This window comes from Hydra vulgaris, chromosome 07 (genome assembly GCF_038396675.1).
Source record: "Hydra vulgaris chromosome 07, alternate assembly HydraT2T_AEP".
Lineage (NCBI taxonomy): Eukaryota > Metazoa > Cnidaria > Hydrozoa > Anthoathecata > Hydridae > Hydra > Hydra vulgaris.
In genome coordinates this window covers 26,007,016-26,028,632 of record NC_088926.1, presented here as the reverse complement: position 1 = coordinate 26,028,632, position 21,617 = coordinate 26,007,016, and the positions used below count along the sequence as shown (strand labels likewise).

At 30.1% G+C, this 21,617-nt stretch overlaps 1 protein-coding gene across 8 annotated transcripts in view; it reads left to right on the top strand.

Annotated features, from left to right (window-relative positions):
* The window catches only part of LOC100197652 (single-stranded DNA-binding protein 2), a 45,823-nt gene extending 39,742 nt beyond the window's left edge, over positions 1 to 6,081 (top strand). For 3 of the 8 annotated variants that reach the window (XM_065801480.1, XM_065801482.1, XM_065801481.1), the window contains exons 10-15: positions 2,037 to 2,095; positions 4,104 to 4,180; positions 4,447 to 4,483; positions 5,143 to 5,176; positions 5,539 to 5,570; positions 5,683 to 6,081. In XM_065801480.1, the coding sequence (XP_065657552.1) occupies positions 2,037 to 2,095; positions 4,104 to 4,180; positions 4,447 to 4,483; positions 5,143 to 5,176; positions 5,539 to 5,570; positions 5,683 to 5,784 (341 nt within the window). In that variant the 3' untranslated portion in view covers positions 5,785 to 6,081. Of the gene's footprint in view, positions 1 to 2,036; positions 2,096 to 4,103; positions 4,181 to 4,446; positions 4,672 to 4,844; positions 4,870 to 4,993; positions 5,080 to 5,142; positions 5,177 to 5,538; positions 5,571 to 5,682 lie in introns of those variants that run through there. The other 5 variants (XM_065801484.1, XM_065801483.1, XR_010639643.1 and 2 more) reach the window with 4 other exon arrangements.
* Positions 6,082 to 21,617: the final 15,536 nt, after the last annotated feature.

Genomic DNA, 21,617 nt, shown 5'->3' with positions numbered 1-21,617 from the left:
GTCATGATGATGATGATGGCCATGATGATGATGATGATGGTCATGATGATGATGATGGCAAAGATGATTATGATGATCATGTTTATCATAATGATGTTTATACAAAATATAACATGAATTTTGAATTATAAATATACTTTAAAATGTATAAATGTTTATGCAGCCCTGGTCACAAGCCCGGCCCCGGCTATATTTTATCAAACCCGGCCCAAGTTAAATTTCAAACCTGGTTGCTTCCTTATAGTTATGTATGTATTTTTTACTAAATGTATTAAGAAAATGAATATAAAAAATTATTAGTAATATAATCTTTTTAAAAATATTTTTTATTTTTCTGATTATTTAAAAATATTCAAATTTTTACTTAAAAATCTAGTGGAGTTTAATAATTTTTTTATATAAATTAGATTAATTTAAATGAGTTTATTATAAACTCGGTATGGAGCTAAATGTTAAAGTATTTTTTAGTTTTTTTAATTGAAGTTTGTTTTTATTATTGGTGATGGAACAATATTATTTGTCGTAATTGTTTATAACAAATGAAATTAGGAATTTAACTCAAAGAGAGATTTGTTAGCTAGGGTGTTACCTTTGAGCTAAATTATTGCAGAAAAGTACCAATAACAAAGATGTTGGGTACATTCATTATCAAATAAGATTTAAAGATGTTACCTGATACGCAGTAAGAAGAGAGCTTATGGAGAATACTTAAGTTATGGAGTTATGGAAAGTTCTCCGAATCAGATATATATAATTATAGCTTTTTTTTAGTACCAAATTTAAATAACATTCCTAGTTTTACTTTAGCTTACTTTCATTGGTTGTTCCTTAAAATTCTCAAGTGACCTAAAATAAGCTTACTTATCTATATACATTTGAGCTTTTTTCTTTTAAGCTTCTACCATAATTGAAACTTTTGCTATTATTTAGAGCCAAAGTCCAAATATTTGCTGTTTATTAATATATAATTATTAATATTTCTTAAACAACTAATATTGGTTGTTTAAAAATACTTGAAAAAGAAAAGGAAATAGATACCTAATCAGAGCTTAAAGGTGTTTTTGAAGCAGTGATTAGGAATAGTGATAGGAGATTGCATTTAGAGCTTTTTTAATCAAATCCTCTTATTTATTTGCTCATATATGTCCTAATTCTAACACAGGACATTCTGTTTCTTAAGGCATTTATCTTTTATCACATCTGTATGTTAAGACATTTTGGGTTTTATGAATAACTTGCTAACAATTATATCAGATTTCACAGTAGTAATTTGATTTGCCATTTGATGTTCAACTTATGAAATCAGTGTTGAACTTTAAAAAAAAATGGAGTTATTAAACTTGCTGCTAAGTGATTAACTACTCAGTGAGCATATGTTCAACACAGCAAGTAAATAATTTATTTACTTCTAGTAAAAGTATTGTTTTCTATATGGTTTTATACTCAATTTTCATTATATAGAGTATATTTATATACTAATTCTTAAATAGTTTGAAGTTAGCAAATTTCAGAATTTTTCATCTTAATTTACAGAAACTTTTAGGTTGTTACGCCCAACTATGTTTATACAATAACCTCTAGGTTGTTATGTTCAACTGTTTGCATTTACAAAAATATTTAGGTTCTTATGTCCAACTGTGTGTATTTAATTTTACTTCATTTTGCAATGATTGTTAAATATTTAGCTAGATAGATCATGGAAAAGATTATGTCATATGACCATTTTTAAAAAATACTTTGGTTTATCATGCCTGATGTTTATTTGTTTATCATGCCAAATAAAGAAATTGTTTATTGCTTTATCATGTCAAATAAAGAAATTGGCACTGGAAATATAGTATTTAGTTATAGTTGGTCAGCTTTATGGTTGCCATTTGTGTACTTTTTTTAATTTTATTTAACTATTTAATTATTAGCAGTTATTATTAATTAGGTTACTAATCAAGTAAATGATATGATGTTAAAATACATGTATTACATGTAACAGACATTGAGTTTGTAATGTTTAATAGTTATTTGATAATTTGTGCTTCCAGCAGCTACAATGATGAATGCTATGCGCGGTTTTAACAATGGAATGCCATCAGTTCCTCATGTGAGTATATTTTAATTTGTTTTTTAAAGATTTCACCCGATCTAAATTTGGGGTTTTTATATTAGAGTTTTCTTTCTATATAAGAGACCTTTATCACAGCCTAAAGAGTCTCACCTTTGCCTCCCCTTTCCTCACCTGCCTTAATATAGCATAAGATTTTTCACAGTATCTAATTTTTGTAATAGAGTAAACTTAATCACAACTCTGGATCTTTTGCAATAAAATTTATCAGAATGCCAAGTTGATCAAAAAAGTTTAGAGGAGGTTGTGAAATATTTTTGCTAAAAATGCTATCAACATTTTTTATATTGATATTATTTTTTTTTTTTAATTACTGTTATTATTATTGCTATTATTTTTAGTTATTTTCTGTCATTTCCACCTTTTGTTGATTTTGAAATTGAAACATGATTAACTGTTTCATCAAAATGATATACTGGCTAGTTCAAAATGATGGACTGACTAGTTCAAAACTCTTTACAGCTTTAAAAAGTTATGGAAAGGTCTCAACCTAATCTTGATAATTAGTTGAATAATTTGTTTTTAGATAATCTTTTTATGTGAAATATTCTGAATTTCTTTGTTGTTGTTTTTTCTTTTAGCTTTTTTTTGAGCCTCAGAATGTCTGTTTTGAAGCTATTTGTTAATTTTCCAAATCAGTTATCAAAACTGAGAAAATCTGCTTAGTATCTAGAGTCTGACTTTCCAGCTTTGAATAATGGATTTAATATACACAGGGAATTGACAATTCTACATAAGCTCTACTTTTTTCAAAGCCTAAAAACTTTGCAGCAAGTTACTTTGCTAAAAGATATGTTTAAAACATCAGAACATAATTTCTATTAAATGTTAGTAGTTTTAAAATTTCAAATTAAAAATTTCAAAATTTTAAATATTCAAATATTTTGCTAGGTATTGTGCTTCAAAAAGTAGGGGAGAGTGGGGAGAAGTGGACGCGGGAGAAGTGGGACAGTCTGAAATTTCTAATTAGGAGTGGTGCCTAAATACCAGGGATGCGGAGTCCCAAAAAGGACTCCAGATTTGAAAGTCACAAAAAGATTACTTTATCCTAGTTTTTGGTATCCAGGAGCTCTAAAAATATAAATAAGTTTATGGACTACTAATAGGAAAAAAATTAAGACTTTTAGGTTAGAGGAACAATTGTTTTTTGAGCCCGGAGTTCTTAGGTATAATGGCGGCAAGGACTCCGGGACTCCAGGACTCTGGGCTTAATAATAATAAGTTTCAAGTCATTAAATCTGATGAATTTTTTTATTATAGCAGATAATAAGTAAACAAACATGTTCAGAGCTTCTGGACACTACAGACTTGGAGAAAGTAGAGATATAAAGCCGGAGACCTTTTGGGACTCCGCATCCCTGCTAAATACTATTAAATGTAAACAATTAAATTTCTTCTCCTCATAATAATGATAATTTTGAGTGGCTTAAGTTACTTAAGCTGAATATGCTTAAATTTATAGTAGATAAATCATGCTTGCCATTTTTCCATGTACTTTTAAAATGTTTTTTTGTTACCCTAAACTGTAAAGGTAACACAGAACACACAAAACAACAAATAATGACTTTTCAAAATCTGGCTGATATAAAAATTTATTAAGGATAGTGAACTTTATAGACAAAAAAATATAAATATATTGTCAGACCATGCCTTCTTGAGATATTCTATAAATTAATAAAATTTTCAAATATAAAAAAAACTGTTACATTTCTGTAGAAAATAAATTTTGTTGTTGTTTACTGCATTTAACTTATGAAGGCTGAGAGCCTCACTTTTTTTATATATATGCGCTTTTCATTTACACCTCTATCGCTATATAGTTAATCCCCTCCTATCTCTTATTCTGCTTCCTTCCCCCTCCATTTTATTATATCTAGTAAAATATATTGAATTTTTATTTATTTTTTTATTCTAAATGTTAAATTGTTTTCTTATTTTATGGTTGATTTTTATATCAGCTAAAGTTCTACAATTTTTAAATTTTTAGACTTATGGACACATGGCACAAATGAATAATACTTCATTGATGGGAGTTGGTCCAATTGGACCTTCTTCTATGCAAATGTAAATTACTTTAAATTTATTTATTTCCTAAATTTACTGTTTAATCCTTTTTGATTTTTTCTTTACATTTTTTTTATTATTGTTGAAAGTGTTTATGTTTATTGCTATAAATTTCTGCTTACTACAAGAGGTAGCTACAAGAGGTAGCTTGCACCTATAAGAAGCAAGTTGTTATTACAGCAGATTTATTGATGTTTTTACTTCATAAAGTGTTGGTAAAAAATCAATTCAGTTACATACAATCTACCTGTGCATTTTTATATTAGGGGACCTCGACCTGCATGGAATACCTCTTCATCGTCTGTAAGTTAACTTTTGTAATATATAATGTATATACAACATGTTTGTAATTGTTTTTTTTTTACTTTTGTTTGTTAAATAATTCCTTGGCAATAGAGTGTTTTAGAGAAATGGCTTTAGTGGAATGGTTTATATATCAACCTTTTTGAATGAAATTCTTCAACATTAAATATTACGTATCTGAACATTATGTAACTATTTACTATTTACTCATTACAATTTTTTGCTGTCGTCTTTAAAAGCATATAATAGAGCAGTACAAGAAATTATAGAAAAAATTTTTAAAATATTTTTAAATATTAAAACTTTATTTATTTAATAAAAACTTAAATTATTTGTCTCAAAAGTAATTTTTTAATTATAGACATCACAAAAGACATTAAGTCAGGGTAAGTTATTATTTAATTTACAAATTTCATTTTGTCTTTTTGCCAAATTTAAGCTGAAAGGTTTTTATTGCAAAAGATATTTTATACTCTTTTATTGTTTCAATTTTTGTTTTTATTTGTTTAGATTCCAATCTCTCAATTAAATTCCAACTGTATTTTGTCAGGGAGGGAGGGAAGGGTGTAGGAATTTTGTGAAGCATTTCAGCATGAAGAAAAAGTAATGTATGAGGAGTTTTGATTTTTTTTATTAATTCCTGAAATATTGATTTTCAGTTTGGCATTGATAATCCGGATCCTATAAAGATAGGTAAGAAATTTTGTTTCTTTTAACAAAACAAAAAAACTATTTAGAGAATTTTATAAATCCGTATTTTGTAAAGTAGTTAAACAATTATTAAACGCTCTTATTTTGATAAGCAAAATGGTGTCTGGTGTTTTTTGGTAAGCAAACTGGTGTCTTGCGTTTTTTGATAAGCAAAAAGTTTTTTGTTTTTTTTTTAATGTTTTTTTATTTAACTTTTTATGAAAAACTTTAGAAATTTGTTACAAATTTGTTTAGAGATTTCTGAATACAAAGGACTTCACCTTTAGAATTGGTTAATAAGTGTTGATACTATTATAATTAAAAGAGAAATGAGATGAAAAAATTCATGTTTTTTTTATGTTTAGAACCTCACGAAGGATTAGACGATATTCCTGTTGTACGTCTTTTTTTGTTTCTCTTAATAATTTTATTATTTTTGTTTTAAACTTTTATCATTTTTGGTTGCGTGAAATCATATCTCGGATGTTTACATCTTGAGGGTTTTCTAGGAATGCAACGAGTCTGCTGAAATACAACGAATAAAAGAATCAATGAAAGAAGAAGTCAAAAAATTCGAGTCCGAGAATAATCAATACTATAAGATGCACTGATTATAACATTTATTTCTCCCATTGTTTAGGACTTGAAAAGTTTCTTTAAAGAAAATACAAGAATTGGTTGAATTTTTTGAGAAACAGCTCATCAAAGTTATTTTTTAATCATACCAGACACTACTCAACATCTTACCAGACATTACGCAAGCCTAATTTTGATATAAACAAAGAATTATGTTTTCTGGATTAAAAAAAAAGAAATTTTCTTAAGAAAAACAATATATTGTATATTCTACTTTAATTTTTAGTATTTTTAATTTTGGTCTGAGGTTAAACATACTTTCTTGATCATAATTTTAAATATCATTATTCAATTTGGTTTTGAGTTTAAATTTGGTTATAAATAACAGCATATCGAGTGATGTCATCGTCAAGTTTTAACATTCATCATTGAAGAAAATGTTATGAAATTGGAAATAATTAATCATTCCTACATAAAAAAGAAAAGTCCACTTATTATTTCTTCTTTTCAGGTAAACGAGTCGCGTAGTTCTTAACGTTTGATTAGTTTTAATTTTTTTAGCTTTACATTTTCCTATTGTTTTCTTTACTGGATGATGTTAATTTAAAGCGAAATATTTATTTCAAAACATTTTTAGATTTCGTACCATACGTCATTAAGCGGAAATACAGTCAAATCTCTCTAATTCGAATTTTATGGGGGAAAATAAAAGTTTGAATTAGAGAAATTTTCGAATTATAGAAAGTTGATTTTTCTTAAACGCATTTCATGGTGACTTAGCATTTAATCGAGTTATGCAGGTTTTCGAATTAAGGAAATTCGAATTAGAGAGATTGTACTGTATATAAATATTAATGGATATATATTAAAATTATTACTTTAATAAAATATTTATGTTCAATCAAAATCTAACCCTAAAAAGCAAATATTTTTTTGGAAATAAAGTTTTTAGCATAAAAGATTTAAAAATTTAATGAAGAAAGTATTTTTGTTGAAAATTTTCTGCTAATTTCATAATCTCTATTAATCTGTAACTAAATTAAATTTAATGAACTTAAAATGGCAAAAAATAAAACTAACGAGAAGCCTTACGCTGAGGACACAATAAAATGCGCATTGAAAATGGCGAGTTGAGCTTTACCACATACCAAAATCAACGTATCAACTTTAGAACTGTCCGCTTTTAGAGACAATTTTCCAATATTTTATATGGGAAAAAAAATCTTTTTTTCCACTTTAATTATTGCTATAATAAACAACTTTATTCCAGATGAAAAAAATCCTAAAAGTTTTTATTATTTAAAAAAGTTATTTTGCTTTTTGTGAAGAGTATCCGGTTTGTGGTACCTTTACTCTCTCTCTCTCTCTCTCATTTTAGCACATAGATGAATAAAAGGGTTTATTCTTTAAACGCCCTTCTGTTACATATTTGAAGTTTGATAAACTGTTAAAACATTGTTTTTATAGCGAATATGTGTGTATATAAATTTATTTATATATATATACATATATATATATACATATATATATATACATATATATATATACATATATATATATACATATATATATATATATATATATATATATATATATATATATATATATACAGTATTGGACAAAACATTTGCAATCAACATCGAACAATGCTAAAAAGTGTTCCTAATTTTACATGTCTTAAAAACGAAACGAACTATACTACCACAGCAAACAGTTCAGGAGTCTGGAGTCATAGCATGACATGAGCAATCAGGTGACAGCACACAGGCAGAATTTCGTTGACAAGTGCTTTTTTGCAGCGGACAAAACAAGTACAACTTTTTTGGTTTGTTTCATTTTCTTAAGTCTGGTCCGTGTCAATGTCACAGAAGTTTTTTAATAATTAAAGGAAGTTTACAAAAGTTTCCATAAGAAGCATCCAGAAATATCCAGAAACATTCAGAAGCATCGAAAAGAAGCATCTAGAATCTTCCAGAACAGGTTCATTTTACTATATAAGAGACATGTAATTCAGTCAGTATATGGAAATCAATCAGTCAGTATTATCAAGACAGTTTATCGAAGTGAGTTTTATCAAAGTGTTTTATCGAAGAACATCAATACAAGAAGTGAAATACAACAAGTGTTTCATTACATCAATACAGTCCACATCCAACCAATACGTTGTGTTCCACAGAGCATTATTGTATCATCACAAGGTAAATGTAACACGGTAAGCCTTGAGAAGCGTGATTATTTATTTTTATTATCTTTATGACTTCAAGTGCAAAAATGGCTCCCGACAGTCTTGGATTGGAACTAAGAAAGAAAATTATTGACGATTACGTAAGTGGAATGTCACAAAAAAGTATTTGTGATAAATATCGCGTGAAAAAATGGACCGTATCAAGACTATGTTCCAAATATCATTCTACAGGGAAGTTGGCAGCAGATAACAAAGGTGGAAGACCGCGTTCCACCACTTCTAGAGAGGGTTCTATGATCGTCAGATCCGTCAAGAAGGATCCCTGGATATCATCAGTCGAGATACAAAAGCAATTAGAGCTGCCTGTATCGGACCGAACAATCAGACGACGTGCTGTTGAAGCCGGATTGTTTTCTCGACGCCCTGCAAAGAAACCGCTGATTTCACTAAAAAGCCAGAAGAAAAGACTCCTGTTTGCTACATCTCATATCGACTGGAATGTGCAGAAATGGCGAACTGTCCTGTTCAGTGATGAATCGAAGTTCAACATCATTTAGAGCGACGGCATTTGCCGTGTACGTCGACCGGCCGGAAAACGCCTCGATTTACGTTACTGCCATAAGACCGTGAAGCATGGTGGAGGCAATGTAATGGTCTGGGGGTATTTTTCTGCTAACGGTCTAGGTCCAATACATCGAAACGATGGAATAATGGACCGTTTCATGTATAAAAATATCCTGAAAGATGTTATGTTACCTCCATGCTGAATGGAATATGCCAATAAAATGGGTTTTTCAGCAAGACAACGATCCGAAACACACTGCAAAAGTAGTCAAGCAGTGGTTTCAAGACAACCACCTATCGGTGATGGATTGGCCGCCTCAATCTCCGGATCTCAACCCTATCGAGAACCTGTGGGAGATCGTCAACCGCAGAATTAATCGTGAAGGTGTTCGTAATAAGGATCAACTGTTTGAACAAATCCAAAAGACCTGGGCAGCGATTCCACAAAGTTTCATTGATCACCTGATCAAATTTATGCCTCGAAGATGCAAGGCTCTGATCGACAACAAAGGATTCGCCACGAAATATTGATAGCGAAATACAGCTTGGTCAACATTTTGTCGAGTTGCACTTGTTTTGTCCAGAAGGAAATCAACTTTTTTTAATACTTTTGATTAATTTATTAATTTTCGTGTACAAATAATGAACTTTGTGATAAATAAAACTTGAAGAGCTTTGTCTCTAAACAGTTACATAGTTATTTCTTTAAATTGAAAAAATGCAGCACTTTTATATAAAGAAACTAAATTAGCATTATTTGGTTGCACTCGTTTTGCCCGATACTGTATATATATATATATATATATATATATATATATATATATATATATATATATATATATATATATATATATATATATATATATATATATATATATATATCTATATACACAGTACTGTGAATATGTTTTAGATCACTTACATTTTTTCAAAAAATCCCGGAGAATTTTTCTTTAATATTTAAGTTTGTAGTTCTATATTATAAACTTATTAAAACACAAGTATTTCACACAAAATACGGAACAATTACAAACTTTTAAATGCCAAACTTCATAAAAAACTCTTAATATCTACTGTCTTTCTTTTGCCTTAATCACATCCGATATTCGCCGGGGAATAGATTCATACAAATTAGTTATAAAATTCTGGGGTATGTTGTGCCATTCTCTTTGAGGTACTTCAAAACATTCTTCAGCATTTCGGGGGGGGGGGGGGGGGCGCGCCCCCCAGCATGTTCGACCTTCTTTCTGTCCAGATAATCCCAAGTATGCTCGATTATATTCAAATCTGGACTCTGTGGAGGCCAGGTCATCAATTCCAGTACTCCTTCCTCTACCATTTTATTTAAATAATTTTTTGTCAATCGGGAACAATATTTTGGGTTATTATGCTGCAGAATAAAATTATGAATTATTAGTCTTATTCCAGATGATACAGCATGGTGCCTTAGGATATCGTTCCCCGGTGAGTCGCCCCATTATTTTGATCAAACCACTTACTCCAGATGAATATAAACAGCCCCAAACTTGCGAAGAGTCTCCTCCGTGTTTAATAGTAGGGTTTAAACACTCGGGCTGATAGGCTTTTCCAATTCATCTTCGAAAATATTGGCATCTTTTCGTTCCAAAAATTTCGAATTTTGACTCATCGGTGTACAGAGCCCGATTAAATATTTGCTGGGCCTAATCTTTGTGCTTTTTCGCACATTTAAGTCGTTTTTCTTTATTGTCACGCCGTAGTAATGGTTTTCGAATTGCAACACACCCTCTTAATCCCGATTTGAGTAGGTGTCGTCGAATACAAGAAGAGCTGACATGTTTCCCAGTTGCTGTGTTAATGTCCTTTGCCAACTCGGTTGATGCTATTTTTCTATTTCTTAAAGAAAGGGTTTTAAATATTTATTGTCATCTTTTGTTAACTTAGGAAGTCTACCACTTTTCTTTTTATCCTCAAAGAAGCAAGTTTCTCTAAACTTTTTAATGATTTTGTTACAGTAGTCTTCGAATATCCTGTTCAGGATGTAGTTATTATGACACATCGTTTTGATAAATAAACAAAAAAGGTATTCAAAAATATTAGGCAGCATAAGATATTTTAATCTAAACATGAATAAGAGAATATTATAAATATTTAATTGGTAAACATTCAGCACTCCAAGCTTTCTGAGCAGTGCACAGTGGGACAGCAGTGTGCCAATATACCAAAAAATCAATGTCGGTATAGCACGGTGAAAGTTTGTCATAATGGTGAAGGCATGTTTTTTAGAGGAAATATCTAGTTAAAAAAACATTAAATATTAATTTAAGCGTAATTTTATGCGGTTATTTACACGTTAATTTGACATGAGTTCCAAAACGCTATTTTGCATTTTTTTATTTATCAACTTTCTTACGCTGCTATTGTTTTAAATTTTAAAATATATTATATTAATTAACAATGTTTTTTTCGCTCAGACTTTTAAAAACAATTTAACGTAAGTGTAATCATCAGTTTTTATGCATCGAAAACAGACAGTTTTCGATTTTTTTTTTTGCTACTAACCTTTACTATTAAGTATCAGATAAACTATCCCCCAATATCCTTCAAACATTTGACTATGTAAATCTCATGCTAAATGTATGTAAATAGCCATGCAACATAAATATTTTGCTACTTTTTGAAATAAAAAAAGTTGTAACAAAACATTGGTCTTCGGTTAATGATCAGTTGATGAGAAATACTGAACATTTAAAAAAGATGTTTTGTACACAAAGAATACCTACAAAATCTTTTATTACTGTTATAATATATAAGTTCTGTAAATATAAATCTAAAAAAGTTATTTTATGACAAATACATGCATTGAAAAGTAATATTTTTAATGTTTACACTGATAAAAGTTGTCTTTGTCTAAGTGTCTAAAAAAAGTGTCTAAAAAAAATTTGATTTTTTTAATATTTTTTTTTAAATTATATAGTCTTGTCCATTAAAAATATTTGGTATTTTTCACCAAAATTTAATTTTTTTAATATTTTTTTTATATTATATAACTACATGTTTATTACTTTATTTATGCATTTTATATATAAGTATAGCTATTCTAATAAAAAAACTACGATAATAATTTTTGCACAAAAAAATCGATTTTGTCCCACTGTGCAGTACTGGATTGGCACTGGTGTATTTATTAGCATTCAATACAAGGCGGCTTGCTTGTTTTTGTTTTTTAAAGATACACATTAGTCTTGACGGATAAGTTCTTGCCCATGCAATGTTACAATAACTAATATAGTTATGAATAAATGAAAAGTAAATTTTAAACAGTTTTTATTTAACATAAATATATATTTTTATACACAATTCCAATCCTTTTTGAAATTTTATTTTCTATTAGATTAATATGCTCTTTCCAACTTATTTGCTCATCGATTAAAACGCCTAAGAATTTAACAATTAAAATGTCCGTTGCAACTTGGTTTTTTGTATTGAAATATCCGGGAGTTTTAAGGGCAACGTGTCAGATTTAGAAGATTTAGGAAAGAGAGTAGGGGAAAGGCGCCTATGATGGCATAGCGCCAATGATGGCATACCGGTTATATATTCATAAATATTGGTTGTGGCAAAAAAGTGATTAGACCAACATGTCTATACTGACTTTACATTAATTTTACAGTTAAAATACGTCCTTTACGCACAAATTTTGCTTTTATAATCAACAAAAATTTTGGGATGTGCTGGGATGTGCTGTTGTATTTTTAATCCCTTTAAATATTTAAGATTGTGACTTTATTATCAACTGTGCAGAAATGAAATTTTCATGCATTTTATTTCCAAGTTTTGTGCATTTATTAGATTGCTTATTTTAATTTTATCTTTTGAACAAGGCAGACATATCTTGTTTAAATGAAAATGACGACTTCTTCCTATGATGGCATACTGACGAGTTAGGTGTGTTGCAATATTGACGAGTTGAGAAAACCTTTTTTCTTTCATAAAAACAACGTATTTGTTAGTGAAGTAAAAAGGAATTTTTGCTTCACTAAAAAATTTTTGGTTCAAAAAACACATAAAACGCAATATCCCTTGTGCGCATGCGCGAAATTCTACACTGCTGCTGTGTAGCACGAAAGGGTTAATTAGGATGATTACGCGTAATTTCTGGCATTTCTGAGAGAAGACTCTAAAGTCAAATGAAATTGTCAAGTTACCCTGATGCTAACTAGTCCCATCCTCCCCTATGCCATCATAGTTGCCTATGATGGCATACTTGTGCTTTTTTTTAAAATAAAAATAACTAATATAAAAATAAAACTGGTAAAAACTCTTGGGGTAATTATTGTTCTACATGTAACAAAGAATGTATCCATAACAAAACTTTTGTTCATGGTCTACAGGATACTGAATAATGAAGCTTCAAAGTTAAGTATGCCATCATAGGCGCCTTTCCCCTATATTTCCTTTTGGTCCGGTTCAGAGAGAGTTTGTTGGCTTTAAACCATTCATTAAGGTTATCAAGTTCACAATTCATTGTGGTAAAAATTGTCTTGATGTTAGAGTGAGTATAAAAAACTTAAATGTCGTCTGCAAAAAGATTGAATTTTGCTAGATAATAAGTAAATATCGTTGATATAAACAATAAATAATAAAGGCACAAGAATAGATTCCTGTGGATCTATTCTAGGACCTTTATTGTTTTTATTTTATTCTTTAGTGTAGGTTTTGTCATAAGATACAAATTGCTTGCGATTTTTAGATAAGAACAAAACTATTGAAAATTATTACTTTTGACTCCATAACTTTTAAGTTTGTAAAGAAGAATATCATGGTCCACAGTATCAAAGGCCTTTGATAGGTCAATAAACACTCCAACAGTATATTGGTTGTTTTCAAACCCATTAGCATTTCTTTAACTAATTTAATTACTGCATGTTATGTCGAGTACCCTTTTCTAAATCCGTCCGTTTACTTTTTAGAACTTTGTGAGCTGTGAGATAGTTGTAAAGCCTATTATACATTATTCGCTCTAGAATTTTAGAAAAACATGGGAGTATTGAAATAGGTCTATGATTAGATAACTTTGAGATATCACCATCTTTAAATATTGGAACCACTCTAGCTAGTTTCAAGAGATCACGAAAAACTCCATTTTTAAATGAAAGATTAAAAATGATAAGTAAGGGGTATTTAATAATATCAAAAACTTCTTTAACAACTCCAGGGCTTATGTCATCAAGACCTGCGCTTTTGTTTGGTTTTATCATAATAAAAGCAAACCGAAGTTCATCAGGCAATACCTCAAGCTCATTCATGGCATAGTCCACTTCTTTTAGATATGATTTAATTTTTTTTTTTCCTAGTGTTATTTTGTTTGCTAGATAAATATAAATTGCTTTTGTTTGCTAGGTAAATATAAATATTGCTAGATAAAAAAGTTATTAAAACTGTTTGCAACAGTTTGCAGTTTGCAAACAGAATCGCGGACCACTTTTGTGGGAAAACTTTCCAAACATTGTTGCCAAGAAAAATATCCACTTTATCAGTTTAAAATTAAATCAAACGGTGTAACACACAGATTTTGATTTATATTGTTTCAAGTGTTTAAAATAGATAAATAAAATAGAATCATCTAAAATACAAGGGGAGGGTATTGGTGACCAGCTAAGCGGGAATAATGGAAGGTGAAATTTAAATTGACATATCCAATGGAACAACGTTATGAGTTAAATGCGGAGAAGGTGTAAAAATACACGATCCTTTGAACCATGTAGGTTTGAAGTATTCTGATTATAGCAAGAAAAGACATCCCCTCACTGCTATCGTAGAGCATGCTGTGAAGCTTAATTTAGATACATTAGTTGATAAGCTCAAACTGAACAAAAGAACAAAGGTAAACACTTATATCCATTTATCCTGTAGGAGTTTTTTTTTAAATCGCTCTTGAAAAAGATCAATGAAAATCGAGACAGAGCGTATTACTAGAGCCAAAATGGAACTATTTGATTTTAAAAAACAATATTTTTATTGTGGCGGTGATTGTATCTATGACAGAAAAAATCCAAATCGCAATAAATTTGAAGAAGTACGTACAAAAAAATCAGCTATACATTCTTCCACCATTGAAATATGCCGCAATAGAGAAAACCAACTAGCTAAAACTATAGAAGCACGTTTAATCAGTGTGAATGATCTAGTAGCAGCAGAAGGCAGATATCACGTGTCATGTAGAGCCAGCTTCGAGAACCCTTTACCAAAATATTCAACATCTGGACGTCCTACTTGCAGTAACAAAATGACATCATTCAATACTCTATGTGAATTATTAGAAAGTGACATAGAGTTGTACACGTTGTCAGAATTTCATTCGAAAATAATGTCAATCAATGATGACGTTTATTCAATAAAAATGACCAAAATCAAATTAAAGGAAATGTACGTTGAGTCTTTACGCTTCGTCAAAAGAGAAGGCAGAAGCAATATAATTTTGTTGGACAGTGTTAGAGACATCTTATGTGAAAAATGGTACCAAGAAAAAAACACAAATGTAAACGAGGAGAGAGAGCGTGTTGTTTTAACAGTTGCAAAACTTTTGAAAATTTTCATAACGAATCATGACCACAATTCCAACGCATATCCTTCCAAAGGCGACATACTAAACATTGAAGAAACCCATGTACCTCAATTATTAAAAACTGTTTAAAATTCAATCAATTATTCAATTATTAAAAAATCTACTAAGCATATTTTAAATCTCAAAGACAATTCTGTTCTTTTGATTTTTCATTCCCAAATACAAAGAGTTTTTGTTTCCGACGTAAATACCAGTAATTTAAAATCTTGTTTTTAGAAATAAAATTTTTATATTTGTTTTTTTTGAATTAATTTAACTAGTTTAATATATGTGATACGAGTAACTCAATTATTAAAAATTATTAAAATCAATTATTAATGAACTAGTTCAAGCACCTTTAAAACAGGTTTCAATATCACAAGTTTTATTTTTTGGAACACGTCCCAGATCTATTATGCCATTGCAGTTTGGACTTATGGACTGCAGTTTAGACGGTTATCGACAGCAACGCTGTCGATAACCGTCTTTCATCAAAATGGCTGAACATACTGCTATCAAAATTGGGGTTTGGTGTTAGTTATGACGAGGTAAGTTTTATTTCATTAAAGTGCTGATATTTATAGTATTTACTTGTATAATAATAAATATGCGTATTATTTATTTTTATCAGAATCCCCAGAATCCGAACAAGATCATCTCCGGAGAGGGAACCTCCTTTCTTCAATTTGTTGCTGACAACACAGACCATGACATTGGTACTGTTGATGGAAAAAATACGCACCATGGACTTGGGTCAATTTCAATTGCAAATGGAAAATTCACAGATGTTTCGTTCAAAAGAAATAAACTTCCAAGAGATAAAAAGGAATTATGGTCAAATATCAAGTCAAACAATGGGATTATGATTAGGCAGTACTACATACCTGACATACCTTCATTAACAAAAACAATATTCAAACCAGTCATTCAGGTTTGTCATACATACTACAGTTTAAAAAAAATATTTATCTTTACAAAGTTTGAAAACTAATTGTTTTATTTAATTTAGGAAAAAATTCAAGCTCGTTTTATTGATCTTCTATGGAACATTGGCTACCTTTTCAAAAATACATGTCCAAGTTGGTCTGGCTACATGAGTTCTGCAACGAATAATATTGTAAAACAGAAATCTAACATTGCTATACTATCTGTGATTGATTTACACGCCACTGATTTGACAGCCCTATAATCACTACTTTGCTTCATCATTGATCACTCCAAAAAAGTGAATGTTACAATGCCATCCATAACATTTGATCAGCAGCTTTACATAAAAGCATACAAAATAGTCTCTACAAAAACTTAGATATATTTGTTCGTCTTGGAAATTTCCATCAACTTATGAGTTTTCTAGGTTCAATTGGATGTATGAAGGAAGTGGTTTGAGAAGCGCTCTCGAAACAGTCTATGCCCCTTTAACAGTAGGACACATGCAATCAGGAAAAGCCTTTTCACGCGCTATACGAGGACATTTTTTATGTGCATCAGCAATAAATTTACTGATATTAAAGAATTTTTGGGATGATTTGAATGATAGTGAGCAAAAAATTTTTTCAGAAATGTATGATTCAGAAAACTCTTTTGTTCTAGAAAGTAATAATCTGGCAGTTGGATTGCTAAACTGGTTTACAGAGAAAAAAGACTATTTTTCATTAAATTCACGAACATCGTCTTTATGGTTACATTATGTACAATACGTAACTGTGGTCCAAGAGTTTATTAGAGCAGAGAGAACAAGTAACTGGTCATTACATATTTCTGCAACAAAGTGCATGCTCAATCTTTTTGCTGCAACAGGTCACAATAACTATGCAAAATCGTGCAGACTTTAGCTTCAGACCGTTGATGTCTTACAAATAGAACACCCTCTAATTTACGCACAATACATGGCAGGTAATCACACTGTTAGAAGAACCGAAAAAAAATGGTCAGGGATATGGACTGATCTAACAGTTAAACAGACTCTTTGTCTGAAGTCATTGACAGGTAGAGGTGGAGTTATTGGTAAAGGCTTGACTGAAAATGTGTTGAGGGTTTGGACGAAAACATTGCATCTATGCGCAGAAGTAAGTGATGCGATGAGCGCTCTAACATCTCCGCATAAATCTGCTGACAAACATTAAGAAATGTATCCTGGAAGAATGAAACGTGATAGTGACGACTTTAAAAAATACAATCATGGTTTTTCGCTCATAACCCATTCATGGTTGGAGATCAACTTGTTAGTTTGAACTCAGGTTTGGTTGAGCATCAATACACAAAGAGTTGAATGGTAAAACCTACACAAATTACTCTTTCAAACAAAAAAAATCAAATAACAACACTCCAGAGCTTATACTCCTGCGTGTCTATTCAAGACGAATTATTACAATTGACCCATTAACACTTTTTCTAAGAATGATTGTTGTTGTTGAAAGAAAGCCAGAGAATGAAGTGGAGAGTTACTTTCAATATGATTTATCACCGTATCCAACATCATTATTTAGGAGGTGTCATAAGATCAGCACAAAAGTCAACATTGAAAATATTCATACTCAATAATGTATCACCAGTAAAAGAATATGTATCAATCAAGATTGCTGATGGGGGTGCATTATTGTGGTGCTGCAATTGGAAAAAAAATTATATATTTAGTGACATTTTTCAGAAATACATTGATTTTTCTCAACACTTACAACTTGACACAATCATTTTTGATAGTTATCAGTCGTCCACTAAAGATAGTATCCACCAAAAGCGATCTGGTAAGATATCACAAACAGTTGAAATCAATGACCTCAACCCATGCCCAGCAGAAAGAAGTATATTCCTAAGTAACTACAAAAACAAAAATGATTTTGCCATGCTTTTAGCATTGAAGTTACAAAACGATGATTTTAAAGTTATTTGTTGTCCCAGTGATGCAGACACAAGTGTTGTTAAGCTATCGCCTGAGATTGACAACGTTGAGTCACAATTTATTCGGATGACACTGATATTTTATGTCTATTGATACATCATGTACATAATGGAGCACAACCTCAAGGGATCTTTTTAAAAACGTTGACTTTGTTTCAATCTACAGCAGATCAGGAAACATAAATATAATGAAATGGTTGCATCTGATCGTGCAAGTATCGATCCTGCTCTATTACCACCGTCACCAAGAGTTGCATATTATCATGGACTCAGAGTTTATCACCAAAATAAAGTATGGAGAAATTTGAGTGGGGTTGATTTAGATCCATTGAACTGGGGATGGGTAATTCAAAATCAAATGCATGCACCAATTATGACAGATATAGAAGCGGGTTCTCAAGATATTTCAAGATACATTACCAGATCCGGCTGCAAAGGTCCATGTGGAAATAAATGTACTTGTCGAAATGCTGGATTCAATTGTACATCATCTTGTAAAGAGTGCCATGGCGTAACATGCACTAACAGTAATATTAATATTCCAGAAGAAGACATTGAAGAGGAAGAAAGACATTTTCTTGATGCTTTTGAGAAATGAAAGATTATTTTTATATTTAAAATATATTTATATATAATTTAAAAAATACATATGATGTCGGATTATTTTGTGTTTTCTTATAAATACTGGGTTATTTAAACGAGGATCGCAGTGATGAGGGGAGGGGGTGGGGGGGTTGAGAGCGTCCTGGGAAAAAATTTTTTCAAAATTTTAAAAATTAGGTATAAAATATAATATAAATTATAAATATATATAAAAGAAATATTTTTGCTCCTTTCCTAGGTAAATACCGGAGTCGCAATCCGTGTTTTATAAAAAAATTGCTCGGGTTAGCAAAAATCCACTATTCACATTTTCATCTGCCATTTTTTATGCTCAACTGGAAAAAAGTGACAAGATACATCATTAAAAAGCTGTTAAAACTATCTTTCCAATGGTATATAATATGTCTTTATAAAATTTTTCCATGTTTAACATAAATTCTACAAAACTATAATTTCGAACACACTGTGGGTAATTACAAACACTTTTTTGTAATAAAAGTGTTAGTGATTACCCACAATAATATAAAAAATGCTAATTGTAATAATTAAGTAGAAAAATTATATTATGCAACAATAACAACACAAGGAGTGGTTTTATATCCATAGTAGGCTACAACAACAAGAATGTTACTCAAAACAAAAGTTGCATGAAATTATCACAAAAAGTTACTTTCAAATTATTGTGAACAACAATCGCAGCTTCATTACACTACTGCAACATCTGGAACTGAGCATGAGATTTCCTCTCAGCAGGTAAAAGAAATTGACAAATATATATTTTTTATTGTGATGTTTTGACCATGTTCAAAGTTACCCCGCGTTCGCCATAACCCCGCTCTCCCCTACATCAACTAAAAAGCAATGAAATTTATTTAAACTTAAATTTGATGATCCTTTATGTCATATAAAATATCTAATTTATGTTAATAATCTCTATAAAACATTAAATTTGACAACAATTATGTTTGCCGATGACACAAATCTTTTTTTAACTGACAATAACTTACCAGCATTATTCAACAAAATGAATAGTGAACTCATTATAATTTCTGACTGGTTTAAGTCAAACAATGCGATAGTGGTGTAGTGGTAAAGCGTTCGCTTCATAAGCGAGAGGTTCTGAGTTCGAACCCCACCACGCCCCTGGTAGTACCACGCTCAACTTGTTTCTCCGCACAGCGGCCTTGTTTGTCAAGGTTCGTGTTGCGGAGTTGTAGAGTTGAGAGAGGGTTATAACCACTATTAAGTAGCCTCCTCATCTGTAGTGGCCTTCTCGGCCTTGAGGAGGTGAATAACAAACAAAACAAAAAAAAACTATCAATAAATATCGAAAAAACTTAACGAATCTCTTTTTACCCAGCTTCAAAAAAAAAATCTACTTTCAAATATACCTTCCTTGTATATTGATAATACTGAAATAAAGAGAGCTAAAGTTACTAATTTCTTGGGTGTTTACATTGATGAAAACCTCACATGGAAAAAATCATGTTAACAACCTTAACAATAAAATTGCTAGAAGTAAAGGAATGCTATACAAATCAAGACCTTTTTTAAATAAATATACTTTAATTCAATTATATTACTCATTTATTCATTGCCATATTAATTATGTTAATACTGCTTAGGGTGGTGTGAATAAAAGTACACTAGAACTTTTTTATCGTCAACAGAAGCATATTGCACGTCTTATAAACTTTAAAAACCGTTATACTCATGCCACTCTTTTACTTAAAATGAATATTCGAAATGTATATCAACTTAATGTCTATAATATTATTTGCTTTATCTGTAAATGTAAAGCTAACACTTCCCCTTGTCTTTTTAATAATTTATACTCACAAAAAAAAAAAAAAAATCCTAAAAAAAAAAGGTTTTTATGAAACAAAATTTGATTTTACTCAAGATTTGATTTTACACTATTTCTCACAAGAGTGGAATTACAACACATTCAAAAGAAAACTTAAACAGATAATTTTATCTTAACATAATCGATAACATAATCTTATATTTTTATCTTAACAATAACATAATCTTATATTTTTAATTTTTAAAATAAGTAAAATTTTTAGAATTCAATTCTTAATATTTACATATCTTATGTTGTATCTTTTACGTTTATTTTTTTTACTTTCGACGAGAATATATACATTTAACCCAATAAATGTAACGATGTAGTTGAAAAACAAAGCAGTTCTCGACGACAAGACCTTAAGGTCTTCTACGAGATCCCGCATTCTTCCTCTTACGAACTTAATTAATCTTGTAATCATTCTATTATATTATTAAAATAGTTAGTTGTAAAACGATTAATATCGTAAAACATTTAAAGAAAGAGCAAAAAAAAAGATTAATAAATAAATTGTTATTAATCGCATTTTTTTTAAAAACTCTTTAGTTCTTTCTTTATTTGTTCATTTGCTTTTTGTTTTATCAAATTTATTTATGGTATTACCTATTAATCAAGATGATCTTATTTTAATATTAACATTTGTAAACATCTATTTTATTTCTCAATTTATACTCTCGAAAAAAAAATGTAAAAAATATATATTCTAACAAGGTGCTCGGGGATGAAACAAAAATGTCTTCTTCTTGTTCCGGCCATTAATTTTATTTTGTAAATTTATGTAGGTTGTAATACTTATTCCACGGCAAAATATAACTTACAAAAAAATATATCTATTAAAGGGTCGTCCATAAAGTATGTACGATCTCATTTCGCTTCTCCCCCCCCCCCCCCCACATATTTTGCTATACGCTTTTATGAGTACCTTCCTCTTTACTAAAAGTAGCTACGCTTTTAACCTACCAAACCAACATTTTATGATTTACCTCTTGACAGGGTAACATTGACACTTGTATATTAATCTTTATGATCCTCTACAAATATACGCGCCCCAACCTTTAAAGAAATTTTAAGTGAAATTGCGCTTTTACACAGGCATTTCCTCATCTTTAGTTTATTGGCTAGATTTTTAATAAAAGGGGTAATAACTCACTTTATAACTTGATAATAAGAATAAAATACAAAG